We start from the raw sequence: 20,029 nt of genomic DNA on the forward strand, positions 1-20,029 counted from the left end.
TCTAGTAAGATTTTTAATTAGAGAGTTTAGACACATTTAACCCTATTTTACAGGATATTAAAAAATTGTACTCATTTACTTTGATTTTTATTCCACTAAATTTTTCTTAGTAAAATTAATGTAATTAATTGTAAGTGATCAAAATCTGAAGGAGAGTGTTATGTAACAGGTAGCTTTCCACCATGAAAACACGTGTAATGACCATTAAAATGCATTTAAAGATTGGAAAACGTATGGGATTGAAAGATAATTGAGTCTTTTTATGTTTATTGAAATATTAGAGACAAAACATTAACTGCTTTGTGTGAATCATCTCTCTTGTACAGTGGAAAATTCAACCATAAATACTCATTATTCGTTTTATATAGATACACTCACCTCTTTTATATTTTATGTAAATACACACATCTTTACTTTTTGTAATCTGGTTCTCAAGATTAAACAAAATTTTCTTCATTTCATCTTTCTATTTCAAATTATTATTAAAATTTACAACAAATATTACTTTATTCAACACACAATATAAGTCTTTATTAAATTTAAAAACAAGCATCAAAACCATTAAAATTAAGCCATCAATTCAAGACACACACACAAACGAGGTTTAAAGATACATGACATTTCCAAGAAAATTTGACATATAAAAGCTTAAGAGTCTTCATCCCATAGATCTTCTAAGGTCTTGAATGGTCCATGAGGAGAAACAAACCCCTCTATAGGCATCAACCTATGCTGTTCTATTTGATTGATCTTGTCGTAGTCCTCACCAGATAACCCCCAGTCAAAAATTTCCAGGTTCTCCTTAATCCTCTCCTTATTGAAGCTCTTAACAACAATAGTCGCACCTTGCTCAAATATCCATCTAAGACAAACCTGCCAAAGTATCCAACCATCAATACATCAACAAAGCAACAAAAAGTTGATGACAAAGATCTATAAATGTCACATAACAAAAACTTTGGTAACTATGTAAGAAACCTGAGCAATAGTCTTTCCATGGGCATTTGCAATCTGCTTCAGTGTTTCATCATCCAAAACTCGATTAGTGCCCCAACTGGCCCCTTTGGCTCCCAAAGGAGAGAAGGCAGTTATTATAATATCCTTGGCTTTGCAATATTCTCTGAGCTTCCTCTGTTGCCAAACAGGATTCATCTCCACCTAAACAAATTATAAAATTCAAACGATTATAAATGTAGTAAAGAAAAAAAATTGAGACAACTCACTTGATTGACAGAAGGAGGTATTGTAGCGACGGAGAGTATGGTCTCGAGTTTCTTTCTAGAAAAATTGCTGACGCCAATGCACTTAGTGAGGCCAAGCCTCTGGCATTCTTCCATGGATTCCCAAACAACCTTGTAGTCCATTGGCAGAAGATCCTCTTTAGGTATTGGCCATTGATGTTTTTCACCTGGTTTAGCACTGATGGGGCAGTGAATAAGATAGAGGTCAACGTATTCCATCTGAAGATTCCTGCTCACGTATATTACCAACAAATTTATATCAATTAGAATTAGCGTGCTCAAAACCAATTGTTTTATTCTGTGACTTCCTCAGTTCAATGATCAGAATTTGAACAAACAAAAAATCTAATAGTTCTCTTTTTTTCTCCACCTTATTTCGATTATAGGATGTGTTTCAAACAGCCAAAAATATTTCCAATAAAAGCATTCCAAAATGTCTACATAAAAAATTATATTGCTATAAGCTGGCAATGTTGAATTATAACACCGACTAGTCAGTAAGATGGGATTCCTAAGCTTTATGCCTCCTTTCTCCTCTATTGAGATTTCCTAAGCGTAAAAGAAGTGATGGGTAAGAACTTAGTCTGCGAATATATATGCTCTTTGATAAGTAAAAATAATACCTGAGAGACTTCTGTAAAGATGGGACAACAAGATCTTTATGAGCCTCAGTGCACCAGAGCTTGGTAGTGATGAATAGTTCTTCACGAGTAACAAGGCCAAGTTTAACTGCTTCAGAAATCGCTTCTCCTAGAGGCTTCTCGGACCCGTATTTGGAAGCAGTGTCGAAGTGTCTATACCCCAGCTTTATGGCTTCAAGCACAGCAAGTTTCATGGCTTCATCTAAGTTGTCAACTGCAGTCCCCAGACCGATCACTGGCATCTTCCGGTCACCGGTGGGTGAACTCAGTTTCACTTCTGGGATGTTGATAGTTGTCACCGCCGCAGAGTTTGCCATAGTGTGCGTGTTTGATCCTCTTATCTACATATATGAAGCAAGCAATAATTGGCAATGAATAAATACGGCGTCGTGTTGGCGCCGGTGTTAAAGACAGATGATATTTGCTTTCCCAAGTGGCCCATGATCTTGACTTCCACCACAAAGCAAAATGTGGTGTGCATTTGTTAAAAAATTGATAAATTTAAGTATACTCATTTTAAATATATATATATATATATATATATTATCATATAAGTTAGTGATTTTAAATTAAAAATAAAATAATATCAAATTATATAATGATATATATAAATATATATATATAATTATGTATTTAAAATGGATACATATAATATTGTTTATAAAATATAGAAACGAATGCAAACGTGACATTCATATTTTACCATATAAAGCTTCTTTACAGTACAAGAAATTAATATTGTCTCTATTGTTATACAATAGGTGGCTTTCCACTCAGGGTTGGATTCGAACCGAACTAAGTTCGAGTTTAGGCTCATTGAGCTCATTGTAACTAAGCTCAAACTCGATTCAAGTTCGACTAGACTCATTTTGAGCTCAAGCTTTTAATTAGCTTGTTATTAAAACGATATCATTTTAATATATATTAATCAAAATAATATTGTATTGTATCAAAATTTTTAACTCATAAGCTCGAGCTCACTCAAGCTTGTTTAAGGCTCACTCGTATCAGGCTCATTTGAGTCGAGCTCAAACTCTAGGTCAAATGAGCTCAGTTCGAATCCACTCCTATTCCCACCACAAAAACACTTGGCATAGATAAGTTTCTATGAGTTTGCGTATGATAACAATGAATGCAATAAAGGGGAAAGTCAAGAATTTTGGCTCCTGTGGCAGTGGCTTACCCTATAAATACCCCCTTCTCTCTGTATTTAGTTCATTTGGAAAGAAAGTATTCACGTAAAAAGTTTTATATACATTTCCAATTTGCCTCTATATTCTTCTTCTGTTTACTCTCTCTTTCTCATATTTTTGTTCTTATAAATTATTCTACATATATTATTTATTATATTTACAACATGTTATTCGCATTTTCAGCACAAGTATATTGTACTTTTAATTATCTTTCGATTATATTATTGTTTTGTTTGTATATTGTAAATACAGATATCCCAGATATGATTTTTTTCATTTGCAAAATACAAACTATTTATATGTTAATTATTGTTATATTCTATTTACGTTTTCATGTATCTTTATATTATAATTGCAATCTGAAGTTTACAAAATTATGAATCTGAATCTAAAATCTAGAATATCGTAAATCTGGACCCAAAATCCTTATATTATTTGTAACTTGAAGTTTAAAAATTTATGAATCTAGACTTGAAGTTCTAAATATCATGAATCTGGATCTAAAATCTTAAATATAATTTATAACTGGAAGTTTACAAACTCATGAATTTCATTTGTAACCTAAAGTTTACAAAAACATGAATCTGGGTCAGAAGTACTAAATATTATTTGAATATTTATTTTTATTATAATAATTGTATCCGATTTGTAATCTGAAGTTTGTAAAATCATGAGAATATATATAAATGGGCTTGAAGTCTCAAGTTTCATCAAAATCTATATTTTATATTAACTATATCACATTTACAATCTGAAGTTTGTATTAATTGTGAAAAATATAGACTTGAAGTCCAAAATATAATTAGAATACATATTATAATATTCTGAATACTAATTACAAAACCAGTAATTTTGTAAATATATGAACTTGAAGCTTCCAAAAATTAATCTCAATATTTCTTTTCCAAAATCAGTTATTTTGTAAATATGAGACAATATTTAAACATTAAGTTTCAAAGATTAACTCATATATATTGTCTACAAAACCAAAAGTTTTGTAGACAATATATATTTAAGCTTAAAGTTCCTAAAATTGGATAGATAATATTAATTAGGCATTTTACACGATTCTCCATCTTGAAAAATTGATTAAATAAAATGTCTCAAAAATCCTTGAAGGATTGCAAGCTGAATATGTGGATATCATGATAAATCAACTAGATTAAGGGAGAAATTTAAAAGAGAAATTTGAATATCAGATTCAATAATAATTTCAATTGTTTTGTAATTTAGTATAACTCTGTAATGTTTAAAATTTTTCTCTGATTGAGATAATATGGAAGAGAAAATATTCTCCACCTTTTCCTTCTTTTATAATAATATGCTCTTGTAGTAGCAATATCGAGAAAAAAAATTATGAATTAATATTTTTTCGTTAATAAAAAACCATCAAACTCATCCTACAAGTATTGTATCATTCCCTAAAGTGAACACAACTACCAGAAGTAGTTATCATGAGTATGAGTAAGATCATAGATGAAATAATTTTTTATCCGAAGATGGTTATAATAGAAAATCTCAGTCATATCACCAAGAGTGGACTAAGATTGAAACGAAATAAATAATAATACAGAGTAAACCACAAAACTATAGGTGTGGTTGTAAATGTCATTGATTGTATACATGTAGTATACACAAACATTGGGTGAATTTATATTAAACATCCATAAGAGCTAAGTTTTTTGATAATTTAGATCATGTAGATCTAATAAATCTTGATATTTTAAAACTTCTTTCAAGAATAAAAATATGAGTCGAATAGTGACATAAATGCCCAAGATTTTTATAATCAAAATCCATCATCTATAATTATTTTGGAGTCATAAATATTATTTTATTTTATTACCATGTTCTCCTTCCTGTCAATATTTTATGTATGTTATGACTAACATAATTTTTAAATGAAAGGATGTGGACTCCAAAATTAAAGTATTAACTTCAAAAGCCGATGATAGAGATATGTGTTTAGTGGATAGTGCAACAACACACACAATTCTTAAGGAAAAGAAAATTTTTTTAACTTTAGCATTGATTAAAGCTAAAGTAAAAACCATATTAGAATCAATAAATCTAATTACAGGCTTTGAAAGAGCCACAATTTTGTTGAAAAATAAGATCAAATTAAGCATCAAGATACATTATATTCAAGTAGATCCAAAAGAAATCTACTTAGTTTTAAAGATATAAGAAAAAATGGTTATCACATTAAAACCATAAGTGAAAATGATACAGAATTCATCTATATAACTAATAATGCCTCTGGAAGAAGGTTTATACTAGAAAAGTTACTCATTTTATCATTTAGATTGTATTATACAATTATAAAGGCAATTGAAACCTACGCAGTATCAAACCAAAAGTTCTCTAATCCAAAACTATTTATGCTTTAGCATGACCGTTTAGACCACCCAGAATCTACAATGATGTATAGAATTGTTAAAAATTCACATGGACATATATTAAATGATCATAAGATTTTATTGTCCAGTGAAAAATTTTACACCGTCTATTCTTAAGGCAAATTAGTAATAAGTTCATCTCTCTCCAAAATTAGAGTTGAATCCTTATCATTCCTATAAAGGATTCAATGGGACATGTGTAGACCCATTCATCCAGCAAGTGGGTCATTTCATTATTTTATGGGTTTAATTGATGCATCTATACGATGGTCTCATATTTGTTTATTGTCAACTTGAAATGTTGCATTTGCTAAACTGTTAACATAAATTATCAACTTAAAGGTACATTTTTTAGATTATTCAATCAAGTCAATACGATTAAATAATACTGGTGAATTTACATCCAAGACATTTGATGATTATTGCATGTTTATGGGGATTACTATTAAACATCCAGTCTTAAATATCCACACCCAGAATGGATTAGCTGAGTATCTTATCAAACGACTCCAGGTAATTACACGTACTTTATTATTAAGAACTCAATTACTAACTTCTATGTGGAGACATGCTATATTACATGTTGCAATGCCCATTTGCTTGCAACCTTCTTTTTATCATTAATATTCTCTCTTACAATTGGTTCTTGGTCACTAACTTGATATATCGCATTTGAGAATATTTAGTTGTACCATATATCTCCCTGTTACATCTCCTCAATGCATAAAAATAAGACCCCAGTGTCATTTAGGAATATATGTTGGATATAATTCACCATCTATTATTAGGTATCTGAAATCATTAATAGGTGATTTTTTTACTGCGTGATTTACAGATTATCATTTTGATGAGACAACATTTCCACCTTTAAGGAAAAAGAAAACATCTCTTGAAGTTAGGCACGAACTTACTTGATATGTACCTATCATGTCTCATCTAGATTCTCGCATATCTCAAAGTGAAATTGAAGTACAGAGGATAGTGCTTTTACAAAGTACTACCAACCAAATGTCTGATGCATTCGTAAATATGACAAAGGTGACAAGATCACTTGTACCAGCTACCAACACACTAATAAAAATTAATGTGACTATTGAACAGTCCATTCAAGCCTTGATTGATCACTTTCTACTATACGCTAGAAGCGTGGTAGACCTATTAGATCGAAAGACATTATCCCTTGAAAAAGAAAAGTAAATAATCAAACAAATATCAATCATAATGATCCTAAAATGAATAAAAAATCATACTCTCTAATGTTTCTCTAGAAAAAGTTATGGTCCTTGAAGAGACTTAAGCCCCTAAAGCGGCACAAATCTCAGAAGTGGTACAAAATTCTGAAAAATAGAAAAATGACAATATTGAAATATTTTTAAATTATGCTTATATACGAGATATGTAGAACTGTGAAATGATTAACATTAATGATATATTCTCATTTGTAATAGCTATTAAAATTATGAATGATGATAATTTTGAACTATGTATTATAGTTGCGTACAGACAAAGACATGATTGGCTTAAATAGGAAGAAACCATTCGAACATAATTAGTTTCTCTAGCAAAACATCAAGTGTTTGACCCTGTAGTTCCAACTCCTAAGGACGTATAATCTGTTGGATATAAATGGATATTTGTGAGAAAAAGAAATGAGAAAAATAAAATTGTTAGATATAAAACTAGACTTGTAGCCTAAGACTTTTCCCAAAGGCCAGGTATAGACTTTGATAAAACATATGCACTTGTGATGGATATAATCACGTTCAAATATTTAATCAGTTTAACAATCTCTGAAGGACTGGATATCTATCTAATAGACGTAGTACTGCTTATTTGTATGAAAATAGATACTAAAATTTATATGAAACTCTTTGAAGGATATAAATTGTCTAAAGCAAAAAGGGTCAATTTAAAAGGTATATACTCAATTAAATTACAAAGATTATTGTACGGATTAAAACAATCCAAACAAATATGGTACAATCACCTTAGTGAATATTTGAAAAAACAAGACTATAAGAATGACTCTATATGCCCATATGTCTTTACAAAAAGGTCAAAATCGAGATTTATTATTATAGTAGTTTATGTTGATGACATGAATTTAATTGGGACTCTTGAAAAGCTCTCAAAACTACTAAAAATCTGAAAAAAGAATTTGAGATTAAAGATTTGAGAAAAACAAAATATTGTCTCGGTCTATAGATCAAACGCAATTCAAATGAAATACTTATCAATTAATCAACATATATTGAAAAATTATTAAAACGTTTTAATATGGATAAGGCGTATCCTTTGAGCACTCCAATGGTTGTTCAGTCTTTCAATCCAAAAAATGATCTATTTCGTCCTAAAAAATAAGATGAAAAGATATTTGATCCTGAAGTACCATATCTTAATGTCATTAGAGCCTTTTTATATTTGTCCCAATGCACTAAACTAGATATATCCTTCGCATTCAATTTATTGGCCCGATTTAGCTCTACATCAACCCGTTGCCATTGAAACTAAATCAAACATATACTTTGTTATCTATGTGTGACTAGAGATTTAGGATTATTCTATTATGTTAAATCCCTTAAAAATTCTAGTTTGGTTGGATATGCAGATGCTGGTTATCTTTCTGACCTTCATAAGGCCCGTTCCTAGACGAGATATGTTTTTACTTATAATGACACAATAGTATCCTAGCGCTCTATCAAACAAACTTTGGTTACAACTTCTCTAAATTATTTAGAGATACTAGCTCTCCATGAAGCCAGTTAAAAATATATATGGTTATGGTCTATCATCTATCATATCCAAAATACATGTAGTCTTCCTTTAACAGCAAACACTTTTTCCATATTATATGAAGATAATACAACATGTATTGCCCAAATTAGAGGTAGATACATTAAATAAAATAGAACCAAACATATCTCACCGAAGTTTTTTACACTTATGAGTTCTAACAAAGTAGAAAGATTGATGTCAAACAAATATGATCCAGTGAGAATATTGTAGATTTGTTTATCAAGATATTACCGACATCAACATTTGAAAAATTAGTATATAATCTCGGTATGCGATGACTCAACAAACAACCAAATTAATCCTATTACAAAGAGGGGGAGCATTTACCAGAGGGCAAATTCTTGAAGATTATCACATATTAGACAAAATGTGCATTGCACTCTTTTTCCCTTTACTAGGTTTTGTCCCACTGGGTTTTCCTAGTAAAGTTTTTAATAAAGCAAACAAAGCACGTCCAACTCCACTTTACAAGACATTAAATAATTATATTCATTTGTTTTGGTTTTTATCCCACTGAGTTTTTTCTTAATAAAGTTAATGTAATTATTTGTAAGTGATGAAAATCTAAGGGAAAGTGTTATACACTAGGTGGCTTCTCACCACAAAAACACTTGGCATGGATAAGTCTCTATGACTTTGTGTATGAAAACAATGAATGCAATAAAAGGGAAAGTCAAAAATTTGGGCTCCTATGGCAGTGGCTTAGCCTATAAATACCCCTCATTCTCTTTGTATTTAGTTCATCCGGAAAGAAAGTATTCACTTAAAAAGCTTTATATACATTTCCAATTTGCCTCTTTATTCTTCTTCTGTGTACTCTTTCTCTTTCTCATATTTTTGTTCTTATAAATTATTTTGCATATATTGTTCATTATATTTACAACATCTATTATTTTTTTTCTCTTTTGGCAATAAAATATTTATGTTTTGACGATATGGCATTCCCCATTAAAGCCATCTATGGTGTTAACATACCATCACTTAATTATTGTTATACAGAATCTTGTCGCCACGCAACCATCCATTCAAACCATAATATTGTGATAACAATAATTTATTGAAAATAATAAATAAAATACAAGAAGCATAACTAGTACACAAATTAAATGATATAATAAATCAAGAAATCCAATAATGTAGAAGATCTACCAATCATATTGAACATACTAAAGAAGACCACCAACTCAAATTATAGTGAGCTTACTATAGTCATGATTAGCTTTTGCAAAAATCCTTATAGATGAAATTTCTCATTACTAATTTATATATACGCAATTTAATATCTACTAAAACTCTAGTTAGTTTATTACAATGTATAAGAGAATAAATAAAAAGAAGAAAAAGAATAAACAAAACTCAAGATTTTTAACGTGATACAACTTAAATGATTAAAATGTCTACGTTTATGGTACTATTACTAATATAAGTGTCTTATAAAAGAGTAACAATATAATGAAATTTTGTTCTGTAGCTTTTATGTTTTTCCCCTCTTCATGACTTACTCTCCTTTTTACTTGTACCTTTCTCTCTTCACACACACACATATACACATACAAATATATATATATATTGACCGGCTTAAGATTACCATAAATTATATCTGTTACTCAAAATTAAATTAGAGGGAATCTTGTATCCATAAGTGGTATCTTGTTTTGGAGGGACCTTAATATCTTTAGCTATGAGGATATCTTGCTAAAAAACTAATAGATTCTTTTTTATGGTAGAAATGTAACTGTGACCTCAATTTGAAGAGACCTCATTATTTCGTGATGTGTCAAGTAAGGGTTGTTTGTCAAGACATGCATACCTCAAATAGGATTTCTATAGATTCTTGGTGGTTGTTTGTTAAAACGAATATATTCTTGGAGTGTGAAGAGGACTTTAAGAACTTCGAGAATATTCTACCACATGATCATCATAACTTTTAGATTATACAAGATGAAGTTATTATGATATCGTATGCTTTAAGTGATAAATCCATTTTATCATTTCACTTTATTCTAGAATACAATTGATTGTATACAATTTGTATCTGGGGATGACCAATACGAGTCCATAGATAACCATCAAATGGATAGGATGAATTCTCCTTTACTCTTTTAATTTTCAATTATAGATGGAAAAGGAGGATGACTTAAACTACATACCTCACATAAAGTCTTCCTTTTTGACTTCTTTTATATATGTTTTACATGTTCTTTTTCAGGTTTTATTTATATGTAAAAGAGTTGAGGCCTTCTTCTAAGTTTGATAAATTTTGGAGTCTGATTCTTTCATGGAAGAGAATGATATAGAAATTGATCTTTCTAGTGAATTTACATGTTTTTCAGGAGGTAGTGTACGTTTATTTGCCATTATAGCTGATGTTATTTTGCACCTTCCATGGCAAGATGAGGGTATTGTTTGCCATGATGGTTTTCCGTATGTGGGCGTGTCATCATTCCTTCATGAATAAATATTTGCCATCTTTACTTCTTCTTGATGGGAATCATAGAAAGTAAAGAAAATAAATATTAAGACTAAGGGAGGTCTGCCCCTTAATCTTCACCCAAACTTAGAGTACAACTAATCATTCTCGCTTTCTTACTCTCATGGGATGAGTACAACAACTTTACTTATAAATTTGCCAAGGAATCCTTTGCCAATAAGGTCATCTATGACCTTCAAGAGATCAAGAAATTTGGTTGGTTTCATGACCAATATTGTGATGATAATGAAGACTTTTATGTGATCTCATCAAGCACGATCTCCTTTTATCACTTGCAGTTTTGGGAATATCTCCTTATATCTATTGGTTGCATAAATTTGACCGATAGGGGTGGTCAAAGAATATTATTTATACAAATTGGGATCCTTCTTGAGTTTCTTGGTTTTAGATCTTTTGGGATTGTGTTATTGTTCTTTATTAGCCTTTCTCTTTGAGTTAACTTTATCAGTCACTAGGGAGTTCAGAACAATCAACTAGGAAGCAATGGAAGATGTTGTTTAATTGGTTGGAAGGATGCCTTCTCCTCTTATGCTAAGCTCACTAGTCTTTAGTATCAAGGTATTAAAAGACACAATGAAACTCTCAACATAATTCGAATCGGTATATTTTTAACCACCTTCTCTTAAGAGGCTCGTAAGACAGTTAAGTGATTGCATATGTTTGGTTTATAGGTTTGATGGCTTGCTCCAACATGTATATTAATGTTGGTTAAAGCACCAATGTCATTGAACACTAAGCAAATTTTATCCCATAGAGAAAATGTTTGCTCTAACTATATGTGTGTGTGTGTGTGTGTGTGTGTGTGTCAATTGTCACCTCACATGTTGTAACCAAATAGCGTATATAGAATCTATTGTATATAAAATTCATTATCATCGTCAACCAACTCCTCAATTGGATCAATCACGACATCCTTGTCATGTTCATAATATATTACCACTTTCATTTTTTGTTGCGTTTTGCTAGTCACAGCTCTATCATGCACACTATGATACCTTCCATTACTCAAAACCTACATACAGGGAGTGTTTGATTATCTTTTATTACTAATATTACTTTATTTGATTTGTTAAATAAATAAAATATTTTAATAATTTTATATTATTAATAGTGATGCAGTAGATAATATATAAGGACATTTGATTACTACATTCACCTTAAGTATTAAAAAATTAATAAAATAATCTTAATTTTATTATAATTTTATTCTTACTTATTAATTTTTAAGATAAAAAACCTTCATTATCAGTTAATATAACAAGTAGCATAAAGAATATTTTAGAATAATTTTAAAATAATTTATTTAAAAATATTTAAATAAAATAATATTATTTAACTATCAGTTATTATCAAATATATTAATAATTTATACTTAATAATCTTCTAAATAATTTATTTTTATGGTAATTTTTTATAATAAAAAAATTATCCGAATTAACCACACGGCATAATGCTAAGACCAAGTTTTTTAACTAAATGGCAAAACAAAACAAAAAAAACTCTCAAATGCGTTTGGCTGGCGGATCATTTAATTTTTATTAATAAATATTATCAAATTACTCTCCTATCATTTAAACTTAACAGTAAAGTAATATTTATTATTATTAAAACAATTAATTTTTTTTTTGGTTACCTTAAATATTCTGAAAGATTAATCTTATTAACTCTTTTTATTAATAATTTAATCAGATAATGCAAAATATAATATAGAAGAAGGCCTAAAGACTTATTTCCACCCAAGGTTTCGTAAATGCCCAAATTTTCACCTGTTAATTTTTAAAAACTCAAGTCTATTAAATTTTATTGTTATTATTAAGAGTAAAATTATTATCTAAAAATTTTATTTAAACTCATATTTTAAGGTTACTCTTAAATTTTAAAATTTTATTTATGCCCCTTTACCTCATTATTTTTCAAGTTTAAAAAATGAATTCCCCCCAAAGTCTAGGGTTTCAATCTCTCATATTTTTCCCATATATAACCACCCCCTTGTCTTCTGGAAAATCTTAGTTTCACCCCCTCTTCAATCTCAGTTTTTGATTGCCGTCGGCATCTTTCTCCTTTGTCTCCAATATCCTCCTCTACCAAGATTGAGCCGCTAACGTCCTTCTAACCCCCTTATGGTGACTCTCGTTGGCGCAAACATGGGTCAAAATCAAGGGAGATCTCTCGCTCAATTTTGGCTTGATTCACATCGATGCGAGTCATTAGGAAGGAAGGCTAGCGTTGGCGAAAAGATCTCTTTGTTTTGTTCTGGTCACCCATGCTAGTCTTCCTCTCTAGTGACTTGCATCAACTTGAATCCAATCAAAATTGAGCAAGATCTCCTGCCCAATTTCGACCTGATTTTGTGTTGACAAGAATCACTATAGGAGGGAGAATGATGTTAGTGGTAATCATAAACTAGAGCTAAAGAGGGTTGAAACTCAGATCTTTCAAAAGACTAGGGTGACGATTGTATATGGGAAAAATATAAGAGATTGAAAACTTAAAATTAAGGGGAAAAGTCAGTTTTTAAACTTAAAAAAAATATGAGACTAAGGTGTAGAAACAAAATTTTAAAACTTAATGGTAATCATAAACTATGAGTTTAAATAAGATTTTTAAATGATGATTTTACCTCTGACAATAATAGATAAATTTAACATATGGATGAATATTTAAGTTTTTAAAAATTAATAAGTGAGAATTTGGGGATACACTAAACCTTGAGTGGGAATAAGTCTTTGGCCGAAGAATTTATATGTTGTAGGTTAACCTTTTCCTTTAACCCACATTAAATATAAACTAATGACATGATAACTTGATAATCATTAGTGATGCGTGAGATAGAAAGAATGGTTAACCTAATACTTGGAATTTCTAGCAACCAGCCAAATTCAAGATTACAAATGATATCTAGCTAACTTAGCATATCGAGTTTTAGGCCAACTTAGTCGTTGGAGAGTAGCTAAATGCCACATGGGTCAACAACGGACTATTTGACCTGTTAGAAGTGGTATCAAAGTGAGGTGAATTTGTTGAAACCCACCCCCTTATTAGGGTTTCATTTTTTGGCGAGATGTAATTTTTCGAAATTTAATATTAAGAAAAATTATTAATTTTCTAAACCTATGAGAAAAATTGATCATGTTTTATTTTTTTTAATATATTACTAGTTAAATAACGATTTTATCCTTAAAATTAATTTTTTCTGTTAATTTTAATAGTTCATGAGTGAAAGTTTAAGTTTTCAATACTTAACGGATATCAGTTTAGGTTTGCAACAATCATTGGGTGGGAATAAGTTTTTTGGCCTATTGATTATTGTCTTCTAATAATAATTACATATGATCTTGCTATTAATCATGCAAGCATGATTAATGATTAATTTTATTGGAATATTAAGCATAATTTATTCATAATTTTTATTACATGCTAAGTTACATGACATTTGGACAAAAATCCGAAACATAGGAGGTTAACATTCCTCATCCCAGAAATCTTGAAGAGTCTTGAATGGTCCACGAGGGGAAACAAAATACTCTTGTGATAACACCCTATGTTGCTGTATTTGATTGATCTTGTCATAGTCCTCACCAGTTAGTACCCAGTCAAAAATCTCCAGATTCTCCATCATCCTCTTCTTATTGAAGCTCTTAACTACGAAAGTTACGCCCTGCTCAAATATCCATCTAAGACAAACCTGTCAAAGTACCCACGTAAGAATACATAAGCAAAGTGACAGAAGTTTGATAATAAAGATTTAAGTATGTCACATAACTGACAATTGATAGAAGAAATCTCTTCTCAGTCTAGTATAAGCGAGAACAATTCCATGATCACTTATACTAGCCTATATATTTAACCAATTGAACTAACTAGTATTGAATGGGAGAAAAAAAAAAAAAAAACTTCGCTCCTGTTCTTGTTTGAGGCATAAAATACCTACAACAAATTCTAATGGAAATAGCGATGAAAACCATAAAATAGAACCTGAGCAACAGTCTTTCCATGGGCATTTGCAATCTGCTTCAATGCTCCATCCTCCAGAACTCGATTAGAACCCCAACTGGCCCCTTTAGCTCCCAAAGGGGAGTAGGCGGTTATTATAATATCCTTGGACTTGCAATACTCTCTGAGCTTCTTCTGTTGCCATGAAGGGTTCATCTCCACCTATACAAACAAATTATCATCTTAAAACGACTATCACAGAAAATGTATTAAAAGAAAAGAAAATTTGAGGACACTCACTTGATTGACTGAAGGAGGAATGGTAGCGAAGGAAAGTATGGTCTCAATCTTCTTGATAGAAAAGTTGCTGACACCAATGGACTTAGTGAGGCCAAGCCTCTGGCACTCTTCCATGGATTCCCAAACACCCTTGTAGTCCATCGGTAGAAGCTCCTGTTCGGGTATCGGGTACTGTTGCTTGTCACTTGGTTTTGCACTGATGGGCATGTGAATGAGATAGAGGTCAACGTATGCCATCTGAAGATTCCTGCTTACAGTCAACAAATATAGATTGATTAGAAATAGTCTGTTAAATAATCTTGTTTTGCTCTGCTTCTTCCTCTTTGCGATTATTTGAAATTCACGAGCAAACAACTGATCTACAGGTTTTTATTCACCGTTACTTCGTTTTTAGGTTGCCTTTCGGAATCCTTGTGACATAAAAAGCTATATATAATAGACATTCAATTGAATATTTAAAATTGGATGCATATGAACTATTTAGTTTGTGATCATATATGCAGTCTGATTAAGTAAAAATCATACCTGAGAGACTTCTGTAAAGATGGGACAACAAGATCAGGATGAGCCTCAGAGGGCCAAAGCTTGGTAGTGATGAATAGTTCTTCACGAGAATTAACAAGGCCGAGTTTTACTGATTCAGAAATCGCTTCACCTAGAGCCTTCTCGGACCCGTACAGTGAAGCAGTGTCGAAGTGTCTGTAACCTAGCTTTATGGCTTCCAGGACAGCAAGTTTCATGGCTTGTTCGTCTAAGTTGTCAGCTGCCGTCCCCAGTCCAATCAATGGCATCTTCCGGTCGCTGGCGGACGAACTCAGTTTTACTTCTGGGATGTTGATAGCTGCTACCGCCGTAGAGTTTGCCATCGTGTATCTTGATTCTCCCACTCAACCTTCTCCAAATATATATAATAGTAGCATAGCCGCACTTATTGGCTATTGCCCAGGCGAATAAGTTGACGGGTCAGTATTGCTGTTAAAAGGCACATGGTTTTTGTTTTCTCAAGTGGCTCGTGATGATGATCTAAGTGATTGCGTTTATTGAGAAAGATCGAATCCAATATTTTAAAGGCTAAAATCACATTCATTATTGACCGTCTTACATTTATGTATCTATTTTATTTAAAAATGGTTGAGTCATTATTTTGTGAGAGAGACTTTAAATCTTTAAAAATTAAAACTCAAGAGAAGAACAACGAACGTCCTCTTCATAGAACTCGTAATGCATGATAGAATGGTGATGCAAGTTAGGAATCATCACAACCATTAAACCAAACACACAATTAATGTAAAAATTTGAAAGAAAAAAAAAAAAACTCACTATTAGTGGATTTATCTAGAAACCCTGAATCTTTGTTTACAGGGGCGGTTTGGTTTGAAAAGTGAAAAGATTACTTTAAAATTTTATTTTTTATTATTTATATTATTTTATTTAATTGATAAATAATAAAATATTAAAGTGACGTGTCAATCTTGGTGTTAAAAGGCAAATGATTTTTGTTTTCTCGAGTGGCTCATGATGGTCCAACTGAAGTGAGTGCGTTAATTTAAAAAGATCGAATCCCAAGGCAATACTGTAAGGGCTGAAATCACATTAATTATTGACCACTTTGCCTTTGCCTGCCTATTCTCCTCTTCAAGTTTAATATTTCGGCATTAGCGGAGTTTCTACTACTACATATTTTATTTAAAGAAAGAACGAATCCAAGGCAATATTTTAAAGATCGAATCAAAGGAAATGCTTTAAAGATGCACCTTCATATATATTAAGAGTGGAGGTTTCCACTGAGTTAAAGGATATGCTATTTGGTTTTGCAGGTGGTCTTCTTATCAGTAGGACAACAGCAATGCTTCTGACGAAGCCAAGGAGCAGTGACAGACCCAAAATTTTTGGTGAGGGAAAGTCTTTATAACTCTGTAATTATTTATCAATTAATTAGTGAAAACTTAAAATAAAAAACCATTAAACATTAAACAATGAAAATAATTCAAATTTTTGCATGGGTTTGGTTGAAAATATTTTTGCTTACTGATGCACTAGGGCTGGCTGGTCAGGGAGAACTTTTTCGCATCCCAGTGTTGTTTCACACAATTTGGTAGAAAGTTGCAAAAAACTGATTGACCAAGAATATTTTGAATTGTAGCCATCTCTTGCTCAGGAACAAAATAAAATTTACAGAAAGGAAAGTATATCTTGGAGGCACAAGTGGTCTACCAAAAATAAAACAGTTCAATTTGCTATAAAATCTTATAATTTGACTAGATCAACTATCAATACATTGAATTTATGAGATTCACTATCTTACTAGTTTTGTCTGATATAGACAAAATGTGAAAAAATATTTATAAGCGAAGAAAACTAACAATATCACACAACCAACGAAAGATCTTTGACTTTTATAGTAATTCGTAATTAAATCGTAAGTTCTCTAAATAGCCTTCACTTTTACATGTTTTTGCTTCATTAATTTAATGTAAACATAAATATAAATCAAATTTGATTAGTCATATAGATTCAGTTATTTGGAATTTGAAATTATATTGTGGCCAATTTGGATACAAATAAAATACGTAGGAAAAAAAATTAAACGGGGATGAATGTGATCAAAATAGCTGAATTTTTTAAATTCACTTTTTTTAAGGAAGAAAGGGTTGTATGACCCCGAAAATAGAGATAAAGATAAGTAAAATTAATAAGTATTCTACTGATTGTTAAAAGCATGATGAGTTTGATTATTTTGTTTGACAATATTTAACATATTTTGTCGTACACATCTACTGTCTTAAAATGCAGAATGAACACATACTCAATTCTATAGATCATAAGCTATTCATCAATTCTTCCAACATATTAAGCATAATTACATACATGTATTAACTTGCAACTCAGTAGTTCTTTTGATCCATTCATCATAATCAATTTCATATTAGTTGGCATGCTTTCAACAAACCATAACACCATTAACATCACAAATTGAACAATACATTCACAAGTCCAAAAAGGGAGAGGCCATCTACCTACCTCTCTTCCGGTGTTAGCAAAGTCTTCACATGGCTATGAGATTTTCGGTGTTCCTTCCTTTCTTTGGCACTCTCTAATCACTCATAAGTTTCTAGTCCTCTACTATTTGGTTATGAAATTGCAAAAAGTGAAATAAGTTAGGCCTTGCACCTATTTTTATTTTTGTCAGACAACTACCATAAATGGTCATGTGTCTCTTATGCACAATCATTCCTTCAGTCATCCAACTAAAAGAATGTCCTAAAAATATCAAGGAACAAATCCTTACCCAATTGAAATTCAATGAATGGACGCATAGGCATGCACTCCAAGCATGCACGACCATTCGTCCTCCACACTTAGCCATTTTCACGTGTTTTGTGTGAAATGACCACTCTGTCGTCTTTAAGGTATGATAGGCGTACACCCTTATGGTGCACAACCGTCTCTGCTCCAAACATTTATATATATAAACATAACTCAATTTAGAGAAAAAAAATACTAAAATGTTCTTATGCATGCCTATAGGTGTTACATAAGGGTATTATCATAATTTTCTACATCCATGTACGAGCATGACCCTTTCAAGTGCATGGGCATACATGATGTCAACAAGTAATTTTAGGTCATGAGCAATCATACATCTTGTTTGTGCATGAGTTTGTTAATGATGTCTAATTTTCAAGAATAGATGTTCGGGTGTACATAACAAGGCATATGGGTGTACACCTGTTAAAATTAAGATTTTATGTGCCCATGCATGACCATGATTGAACATGGCACAGTCGCGTATGATGTCATCAAAATTTAGTTCAAGCCATTCTTGACCATATTTTTCTATGTTCTTATGTATGCTAATTAACCTAGTCACATGCAATCAGCCAAACAATCAAGGTTTCGACTCTATAACATGTATAATTACGTTGGGTCCTATGGATTCTTACAACTAACCAAGTTCACAAAGTAAATTTAGTATTTAATAACATGTTCTTCAGTCAATGTTTCATCACCACATCAATTCAAGTATTAAGAACAGCAAGATTATCAAACTAGACCGAAAGTAATTGGAAAGATCATTCCACTTACTTGGTTTCCAAGCAAGTAGAGTTAGAGTCAATTCTTTCCTTCTCTTGATCATTGGAAATCTCAGTCTAAACAGAGCTCCTCTCCATAGTTGTTAGACGTTTACCCTCTTTCAAGAACGCACGCACTCTCTATTCAAAGGATATGAGGTGATTAGGGTTTTTTGGGAAAAAGATCTTTATATATAATCTTTATTTCTCCTTCTACTTTCTAGAATTCATCCTTAATCATGACTCATACAAAAGCTTGACGTACAATCTACATCCTAAGGATGCACAAGCGTATGTCCACTTAATTTGTTGTCGTGGCAATCTATGTGATCTATCCACATGATAGTTTTATGTACAGGCATGACCTTCCATGCAAAGTCATACATTAGGCCAAATTCACATTCCAAATTCTAATTCTAACCATATTTAATCTAGATTTGAAACTAGGCTAAGCAAAAGGACTAAAAGGTGGATGATCTAAATTCTACTTAGTAAGACATTTTATGTTTATTAGAGTGGTCAAATGTTGAAAAAGCGTCCTCAAACATATATATTGAATTTGTTCTTTGTTATGGGGCAGTTTCTCAAACTGTTGGTTGAAGAATTTCACTACTAGACTACTTGTTGTTGACTTTATTTATAGACTTGTTATGATCTATTATAATAATAGTTCAACTATATTCTTCACTAAGAACTAGACAGCTAATAGATCAAAGCACATAGAAATAAAAAATCTTATGGTTAAAGACCTAGTAAAGAAGGGATACATTTTGATAGAGTACATTAATGAAAAGTTGATGTTTGTTAATCCCTTAACAGAAGGATTAAGATGTATAGTCTTTAAAGGACATGTTGATAACATGGGGGTTTTAAGGTCTCTTGATATTTTGAGTTAGTGAAAGTTTAATACATATTTTGTTGCCTTATGACTTTTGTTTAACTTAATTAACATTTGATCATAA

General features: G+C 31.2%; 2 protein-coding genes across 2 annotated transcripts; both read right to left on the reverse strand.

Moving 5' to 3' along the window:
- Positions 1–488: 488 nt before the first annotated feature.
- LOC123215903 (non-functional NADPH-dependent codeinone reductase 2-like) lies at positions 489–2,222 on the reverse strand. The gene is made up of 4 exons (XM_044636188.1): positions 1,865–2,222; positions 1,224–1,470; positions 979–1,158; positions 489–873 (listed from the first exon to the last, which is right to left on the reverse strand). Exons 1-4 carry the CDS (start codon positions 2,197–2,199, stop codon positions 649–651), a joined length of 987 nt encoding a protein of 328 aa, XP_044492123.1. The 5' UTR covers positions 2,200–2,222; the 3' UTR covers positions 489–648.
- An 11,811-nt stretch (positions 2,223–14,033) lies between these two features.
- On the reverse strand, positions 14,034–15,877 carry LOC123215356 (NAD(P)H-dependent 6'-deoxychalcone synthase-like). The gene is made up of 4 exons (XM_044635409.1): positions 15,520–15,877; positions 14,995–15,241; positions 14,737–14,916; positions 14,034–14,446 (listed from the first exon to the last, which is right to left on the reverse strand). Exons 1-4 carry the CDS (start codon positions 15,858–15,860, stop codon positions 14,222–14,224), a joined length of 993 nt encoding a protein of 330 aa, XP_044491344.1. The 5' UTR covers positions 15,861–15,877; the 3' UTR covers positions 14,034–14,221.
- Positions 15,878–20,029: the final 4,152 nt, after the last annotated feature.

Source organism: Mangifera indica, chromosome 5 (assembly GCF_011075055.1).
Source record: "Mangifera indica cultivar Alphonso chromosome 5, CATAS_Mindica_2.1, whole genome shotgun sequence".
NCBI classification, from domain to species: domain Eukaryota; kingdom Viridiplantae; phylum Streptophyta; class Magnoliopsida; order Sapindales; family Anacardiaceae; genus Mangifera; species Mangifera indica.